This window comes from Parus major, chromosome 2 (assembly GCF_001522545.3).
Source record: "Parus major isolate Abel chromosome 2, Parus_major1.1, whole genome shotgun sequence".
NCBI classification, from domain to species: Eukaryota; Metazoa; Chordata; class Aves; order Passeriformes; family Paridae; genus Parus; species Parus major.
The window spans coordinates 84,070-92,673 of NC_031769.1; the positions used below are offsets into that span (position 1 = coordinate 84,070).

The 8,604-nt window shown below is 52.8% G+C and overlaps 1 protein-coding gene across 1 annotated transcript in view; it reads right to left on the reverse strand.

Moving 5' to 3' along the window:
- Positions 1-8,604, reverse strand: part of SMARCC1 (SWI/SNF related, matrix associated, actin dependent regulator of chromatin subfamily c member 1) — a gene marked incomplete at its 3' end in the record, with an annotated part of 71,266 nt that overhangs the window by 21,448 nt on the left and 41,214 nt on the right. The window contains exons 18-19 of the mRNA XM_033512143.1: positions 7,784-7,945; positions 847-902 (exon numbers count right to left, since the gene is read on the reverse strand). Of these exons, the coding sequence (XP_033368034.1) occupies positions 847-902; positions 7,784-7,945 (218 nt within the window). The remainder of the gene's footprint in view (positions 1-846; positions 903-7,783; positions 7,946-8,604) is intronic.

An 8,604-nucleotide genomic window follows, 5' to 3' on the forward strand; every position in this document is an offset into this window, starting at 1 on the left:
CCCTGTCACTGCTGGGATCTCCCTGTCACTGCTGGGATCTCCCTGTCACTGCTGGGATCTCAGTGCTGGGATCTCCCTGTCACTGCTGGGATCTCAGGCTCCAGCACCCAGGAGCTCTGGGGAGGCTGAGACTGTCCCTGAGCTGCCACCTGCCTCATTGGCACCCCTTGTGTGCCACGTCCTGTGTGCCACGTCCTGTGTGCCACGTCCTGTGTGCCATGTCCTGTGTGCCACCTCCCGTGTGCCACCATCCCCTGTGTGCCACCATCCCCTGTGTGCCACCTGTGTGCCACCCCCTGTGTGCCACCCCCTGTGTGCCATGTCCTGTGTGCCATCCCATGTGCCACCATCCCCTGTGTGCCACGTCCTGTGTGCCACCTCCTGCGTGCCACCCCCCATGTGCCATCCCCTTTGTGCCATTGCCTGTGTGCCACCCCTTGTGTGCCATCCCTTGTGTGCCACTGTGTGCCACCCCCATGTGCCACCATCCCCCGTGTGCCACCATCCCCCGTGTGCCACCCCTTGTGTGCCACCCCCGTGTGCCACCATCCCCCATGTGCCACCTCCTGTGTGCCATCCCATGTGTGCCATCCCATGTGCCACGTCCCATGTGCCACGTCCCATGTGCCACCATCCCCATGTGCCACCCTGTGTGCCACCTCCTCTGTGCCACCCTGTGTGCCACCTCCTCTGTGCCACCCCCCTGTGTGCCACCCCCCTGTGTGCCACCTCCCGTGTGCCACCATCCCCCTGTGTGCCACCTCCTGTGTGCCATCCCTTGTGTGCCACCCCCATGTGCCACCATCCCCCGTGTGCCACCCCCTGTGCCACCATCCCCAAACTCACCTTCTCGGCCGCCTGTCCCTCTGTCTCGGTTTCCATCTTCTCCTCCTCGGCTCCATCTGGGACACCAAGGGAAGCTTTCAGGGTTGTCCCACGGCCTCTCCCCACTCCCACCCCTCATTCTGGGCTCCACCACAACCTGCTGGCACCTCCCAGGGGCACCAAGTGCCAGCCCTGAGCTGCTCCGAGCCCTGCCCATCTCCCCCCAGCCCCAGAGCAGCCCCAGCAGTGTCACAGTGAGACCTGCACTGAGAATTAATAAAGAATTAATAAAGACAATGATCCAGGATCTCTGTTCCAGCTGCTGGATGCAGTGGTGCAGGAGCTGGGAGTGCATCCCTGTGCTCTGCACACTGATTTAAAATGTTCTGGACACCAGGGGACAACAACCAGCCATGGAAACACCATGGAGATGTCTGGATAACACCCTACCAGCCCTGGTATTCTTGGGGACTGTTTAGGAGCTCAAGAAATCCCAATTTATCCACAGTTCTGCAAGGAGGGACAGGAGGAAACACAACCTCGTGGTCCTGGCTTGGGATTTCCCAATTTAATGTAGAGAGGCATTAAAGGAGCTTATTTAGATCCTGGACTGGGGTGAAGCAGAACTGCTGCTGACAAACCCTGATCCATCTCTAAGCTTCTGAAGACATCAGCTGGTGCTGAGGGTTCATTTCCAGTAATCCTCATTTTCCTGCTAATTCCTGTGTGCTACACTGAGGAAAAACAAGGTATGAAGGGTTCTCCTTGAACAGCAACAGTTCTGTGGAGAAATCTTTACACAAGTCCCTTCCATGTGTAAAAAAAACAACTGAATTGTCTGACTGAAGGGTGATAGTTTCCCTCATGGCCTATTTTAAGATGATAAACCCACTTATCTGAACTATCTGCCACCATAATTCAATTTAGGGAGACTGGGGACGTTCTTCCTCACAGGTTTTATCTCCAGAGTTAGGATTTAGTGACCCAATAATGTCACAGGGAAAATCTCGATTAGATTTTGTCAGACAGCTCTTTCAAGCCTAGAAGCAGAGTTCCAAACTGGGCTCCTTCCCAGGAAAGGGAAGGATTTACAAAGAAAGCTGGATTCAATCCTTTCAGAAAAAGAAGGAGAGACAAAGTGCAGAACACTCCTGAGTGTGCCCAGGTTGGTGCAACTCAAACCAAATAAATACTGCACAGAAATATTTAAATTTACACTCCTGGGTGGGGAGGATGATCAAGATCATCCCATTCCCACCCCTGCATGGGCAGGGACACCCTCCCCTATGCCAGGGTGCTCCAGCCCCATCCAGCCTGGCCTTGGGCACCTCCAGGGTCCCCAAAGCTCCCTGGGCACCCCCTGCTAAGAGACCTGAGCCCCCTTCCCATGGGGAAATTCCTGCTGCTGCCCACCCTGAGCTCCCCTGCAGCACAGCCCCTCCTGTCAGGGAGCTCCAAACAAACAGGACATCCCAGAAACACAAACTGCTTCCCATCCACTCTGCAGAGAGGATTTTCTCAAGGAAGAGCACAGAGCACCTCAAAGTGCCCTCAGATCCTCACCTGGATGGACACCACCCAAACCCAAGCGCTCCTTCCCGTCCCCAGGGACACCCTCGGAAGGGAGGGACGTGTGACACCAAGATTATTGCAAACATCCTGATTTAACCTCTCCTCTCTGGCTCTGGCTGCAGAAACAAATGTTTGGTTAAAATCAGGCTGACAGCTTCAGACAGGCTGTGGTCAATGGGTTTTGAAGTGTGTTTTCCTGCATCAGCTGCAGAGCCTGACGTGCAGCGACAGCGCCGTGGCTGCAGCTCCCAGGGCACCAGGTGGGACAACACACGTGCAAGGGACAACAGATTTCATTGTCTTACTTCATTTGGGGGGGAAATGAGTTTGCCTGGGTGGATGGCAGGTTTTGGGTTTGAAATCACAGGCTGCTCAAAGGATCCTAAAGTCATTAAGGTTGGAAAGGACCCTCAGGACCATGGAGTTCAAGGTGTCCCCAGCCCAGAGCTCTGGCTCTGCCTGGGACACCTCTGGACTCCAGCACCTCCCTGGGCAGCCCCTCCTCATACTTAACACCCTTTCCATGAAGAATTCCTCAGGAAGTCTCAGAATAGTAGAGTCTGGTAACACTCAATCCCTAATTCCAAATGAAAGGATGACACAAAACGTGCCTGACCTTCTGCACAGCCAGGACAGAATTGCCTCTGGCCCCTGGCACAGACACAAACACAACTGCACCGATTTTCCTGTGAGATCTAATGAGCTTAATGAAAATACATCCCAGAGGAATTGATCACTTGGAGATCTGTGTCCCTGGGACAAAGGGGGAAGCCTTGACTTTCAGGAGAGAGCCCCTGAAATCCCTTCCACTGCACCAAAGATGCTCCTGAACTCTCCTCAGCGGGTTTGGTGCTGCACCTTGCAGGATGTGGGAATCAGGGAGCACAGAATCCCAGAATTATTAAAGCTGGAATCCTCCACCTGAGAGCCATGGCCAGGCATTCCTGGGACAGCTCCAGGCATGGGGACCCCAAAGCTGCCTGGGCAGCCCCTGCCAAAACCTGAGCCCCCTTCCCATGGGGAAATTCCTGCTGCTGTCCACCCTGAGCCCATTTCCTCTCCTCCTGTCCCTGTTCCCTGAATGAAAGGACATTTCTTAGGTCAGGAAGAGGCAGGTGGCTGTGAGCCACCACAGGACATTTCTCAAGAGGGAAAAACCACTGGGAGATGAGGAATGATCACCTCTCCAAGCCCCCCTTTCCACCTGAATCAGCAGGTATTCCATTTCTGTGCAATTCTGTTCTGTTTTGCACATTATCTCCAACAACACTGGGCCCTTTTTTCTAACACATGAACTTGGAGCCGAGTTCTGCCCGAGCCCACTGCCTTCACAGAGAATTTAAATGGACTTTGGGTCAACAGGGAAACCTGTGAAACATCTCCCTGCTAAAAATTCCCTGTGTTACCAAAGAGATGCAGAACCTCTGCTGTGGTGAGAGGAACAAACAAAGCTCTGCAAACAAAAGCAGAGTCACCTGCCTGAGCTTCAGCTCAACAAACAGTTTGAAGATGTCCTCCAGACATCTCAGACTCCTTTGTTTTCACTGAGGCAATGTGTGTCACAGCCAGGCTGGAGAATTAATATTTAACTGAGAGGAAATGCACGATAGCAGTGGAAATATCCTGGCTCTGGATATGATAATGATGCTGTTATCCAAACCATCATTTACATTTCCCACAATAAATCACCACACAGCCACCAGAGCTGTCTCTGTCACACAGCCTGGGGAGCTGGGAAAGCTGCAGCAGCTTCTGTGGGAGCCACAGGAATTCACCAGGAGAGGATTGATGGGCTCAGCCCCCTCCCCTGGGACACACCCCAAGCTAAGGAGCACTCAGAAATCCAGGGTTTAGGGATGTTTCCATCACCTCAGAGCTCTCACCCAGGACAGCAGGACAGAAACCCCCCTGGCACACCTGACTAACACAGCTGTGTGTGTGGTTCTCTAGTGTGAGTGCCTGGGAATGAATCAAACCCAGCCATGAAATGGTAAATTTAACCCTCCACTGCAGCCATTTACAGGTGGAGGGATGCAGGGAATCAAATCACCATTCCCTCACTGGCCCACAGCAGCTCAGGACAGCTGTCAGTGGAAATACTTGTTGGAGTAAGACCTAAAACACTCCAATAACTCCACCACAGCCCTTCAGAGAAATCAGTCTTGTTGAACACTCTGCAAAGACATTAACAAAGACCTGCTAGGAATTATTAAGCACCACAGGTGTGCTGGATATTCCCCTTCTCTGAGCTTAATCCCAGGCAGAAGAGCTGGATGCTTGTCTGCTTCCCTGGGGCCATTCCCAGTGACTCCAGTGATTCTGTGTCACAGCCTGCACTGGGCAGGAAGGTCTCCATGTTTATTGTGGGGAAATGTTTTAAAACCTTAGAGCAGAGTGGCCAGAGCAGCTGTGGCTGTCCCTGGGATGCTGGGGGGTGTCCCAGGGGTGGCTCTGGATGGGCTTTAGGGTCCTTCCCACCCAAACCTTTCCAGGAGTCTGTGAAAGCAGGAGAGCCCACCACACTCACCACAGCACCTGAACCACTCCAGTCTCCTCAGAACTCCACTCAAGCCTCACTTTATCAACTTAAAAGGAATTATCACCAGCTTTCAGAAAACCTAACAATGAAGACTTAGAAGAGGAGATTCTTGGGTATTAACTTAAGCTCCTCCAATCTGTTCCAGTCATTTTCCCTTTTCACATCCATACTGACTATAATTCACTGATATTAAATAGCTTTAAAATTATTACAGAGCTCTGATAGAATTTTATTTTTGAAACATAACAACTAATGAACTTTAATTCTAGTATGGAACCTTAAGCAGATACTTGTATTTCTCCATAGTTGCATTTAAATATAAAACCAGTGTTCTGTGATTCCATTACAGAGTGGATGGAGGGACAGGACACGGAGTTTCACAGGACACAGAGGCTTTCAAGAGAAAGAGGGCAGGGTTAGGTTGGATATTGGGAAGGAATTGTTCCCTGGGAGGGTGGGGAGGGACTGGAATGGATTTCCCAGAGCAGCTGTGGCTGTCCCTGGATCCCCAGCAGTGCCCAGGGCCAGGCTGGACACTGGGATCCCACAGCCTGGGATGGTGGGAGGTGTCCCTGCCATGGCAGGGGTGGCACTGGATGATCCCTGAGGTCCCCTCCACGCCAGCATCCCTTGACTGCATGACACCACAGCAGGCAGTGAGCTCTCATTCCCAGCTGGAAGCCCAGGCAGGTGTTTCCAGCCCTGCACAGCGTGCTGAGGCACAGCCCCAGTGTTGGAGCCCCCCATGGGACAATCTGTGCCACACTGGGGGTGCCATGCCCAGCTCTGGGGGTGGGAGGCACCACACATTTGTGAGTGACCCAGTTCACTCAGGCTGAGCAGCTCCCCCAGGGAGAACCATCTGCTCCTGTCCTAATTTACTCCATTAGTCACAGCCCAGTACAAATCGCATTAACGCCGCCGGGGCAGGGCTGGGCTGAGCTCCCCGTGCTGCTCACTCCCAAATAACTGCGGGGTGGGACCTGCCCTGAGACCCCCCAGGCACCACACAGCCCCCACTTCCAGCCTGGGCACAAATTCTCACAGAGAAAGGATCAAAGAGGGCCAACCTGCAACCCAGCAATGGGGAAAACTCAAAGCGGCAGATGTGTTCCAGGACAAGAGGAAATGGCCTCAGAACGTTCCAGGGGAGGCTCAGGGTGGGCATCAGCAGGAATTCCTTCATGGAAAGGGTTATTAAATGCTGGAAGGGGCTGCCCAGGGAGGTTGGGAGTCCCAGGAAGGGCTGGAGGAGGCACTCAGTGCCAGGCACAAGGTGGGGACCGGGCACTGCTGGGACTCTGTGACCTTGGAGGGCTTTTCCAGCTGAAATGATCCTGTGAAGTCCTTACACCTGTACTGGAGAATGTGGGGAAGGGGAACAAAGACTGGAAGAAGAATTTAACTTAAGCTGACCTTATTTTAAAACCACAATGAAATTAAACTCAGCCCCAGACAGAGTGATGCAGATTTGGCTTACAGCTGACTTGTAAACAAACCCCAAAGCCTTGTCCTTCCAGCAGAGCTCCAGTGCCTGCTGGCAGCTCTGAGGAACAGGGAGCAGCAGATGTTCCAGATGTTTCTCTTCCCTTTCCAGCACACAGTGCACACCAGCCCACAGCAGCGAGCTGCCTCATGGCAAGTCTGTCCCACTGAGTGCACAACTGAGATATGTGACAGAAGGGTTTGTTTGCTTCTCTCCTAATTAAAAACCATCCTGGTGATTTAAATGGCATTTTGCAATCTGATGCACTGGGTAGTTCTGCAGTGGACATGAAGTGCTATAAATAGCAGATCTCCATGGGCAGCAGTTGATAAGTGAGGAGCACCAAGGCCAGTCCCTTGTGATGCCACCCCACAGTCTGGCACCTTGCTGTGTCCCTGGATGGGGTGACAGCAGGTCACCTGTGCCATGCACATCCCAAACCCAGCCTCCCAGTCAGGCTCCATCACATCCTGCCCAGCTTCACCCAAAGCCTTTCCACCTCCAGTCACTACATTCACTGAAATCATTTGTGATAAGCTGAACAAAGCAGGAGGCAGCAGGGCTGAGAGGAAAATAACAGTGACAAGGCAGCAGACCTGTAACCAAACGAGGAGAGCAAAGGCTGAGAAAGCTGTGGGGATGGAGTGAACTGTGTCTGCTCCTCCTGCTGGGGAGAGACACTGGGGCCAACAGTGAGGGGACCTCAGGGCTTCACTTCCCTGGGAGCTGCTTTGACACTCCAGAGCAAGGAGGAACCAATTTCCACCAGCCAGGGTTTCAGAGAAGAGAGTTAATAGCAGAATATTTGCTGAACACAACAGAAATGAAACCAGAGCTTGTTAACTCACACAGGTAATGATGCCCAGCAGAATTCCAGCCCAAGCAGAGGCAGGACTGCATTACCATGTGCCAGCACTTCATCAGAAATTCCTCTCCTGCTGCCTCCACAGTGAGCAACACACCCAGAGTACCAGGTTCACCTTAAAACACTGCCCAAACCCCTCAGCCTGCTCTAACACCACCAAGGCAGCATCCTCCCACACCCCAGCTAACAGAAATTCCTGCTCTGCTATTTTCAGTCAGTCCACTCTGTGCATCCCAAGCAACAGCATTTCCACGTAGTGAGAGCAGGAAAACAAACTCCTACAACCCAAGGCATTTGGGTTTTATATCCTGAATATATATCCTGAATTCCTTTGTTCAGAGTCCAAATCAATCCTGCAGTGAGCAGAACGACCCACCCCCTTCTCCCTACCCACAAGGTCCATCTCCTGCTGGAGTTGAATTTTGGGTTCGTTGTGATTCAGGAGAAAATGCCCCCAGGCTGCCCCACTGCAGCACCCATGGGATGCAGCACTCACCCATCCTGTCGGGCTCGTCGGGGCCGGTGCCCGCGATGCAGCTGCTCTCCAGCCCGTAGGTTGGATCCACCTTCCCCGAGGCTCGAGCTGCTTCCTGCACCTTCTTCACGTGGGCTTCCACCAGCTCCAGGGGCACCTCCTCTCTCACCCGGGAAAACTCCTCTGTGGGACACAAAAATGAGACATTCTGGGGATTTTGCAGCAGATTAAGTCACATTTTCTCTCACTGGTGTGCAGGTAAACCCTGGGACAATGGGAATGAATTCTCAAATATCTGAGAGTTCCCTCCTGTCACACGAGGTGGCTGATCTTGTCTTTCAGATGTGGTAGGAAATAGTCTCTTCCCAATTACATAAAATTGTGTTTTATGTGGAAAAACAAAATAAAAATTGGGAGGAACTGTTCTATCAAGTGAATACATCCAATGTCCACTCAAGACTTGAACCTTCTAGGGCCAGGTGTCCCTGCCCACTGCAGGAGGTGGAACAGGAGGTTCCTTTAAGGCCCCTTCCAACTCAGTCCAGCCTGGGAATTCCAGGATCTCTGGCAAATAATTTCACACAGGTAAAACAGGAAACTGGGAGATTCACACTGGATTTCCCCAGAGCTGCACTGGTGCCAGTGGCCAGAGGAACACCAACCACCAGCTGCAAACACATCAGCGAGGGCAGAAGGCAACAGCAGCCACTCTGGGGCACTCAGTGGCCTTTTGGAGCCACCTGGACACCGAGTGCCTGGGCTGGGACCTCTGGAGATCCCCCAGGGCAGGGTGAGCTGCAGCAGGTGACACAGGGATGTGTCCAGAGACTCCAGGTCCCCCT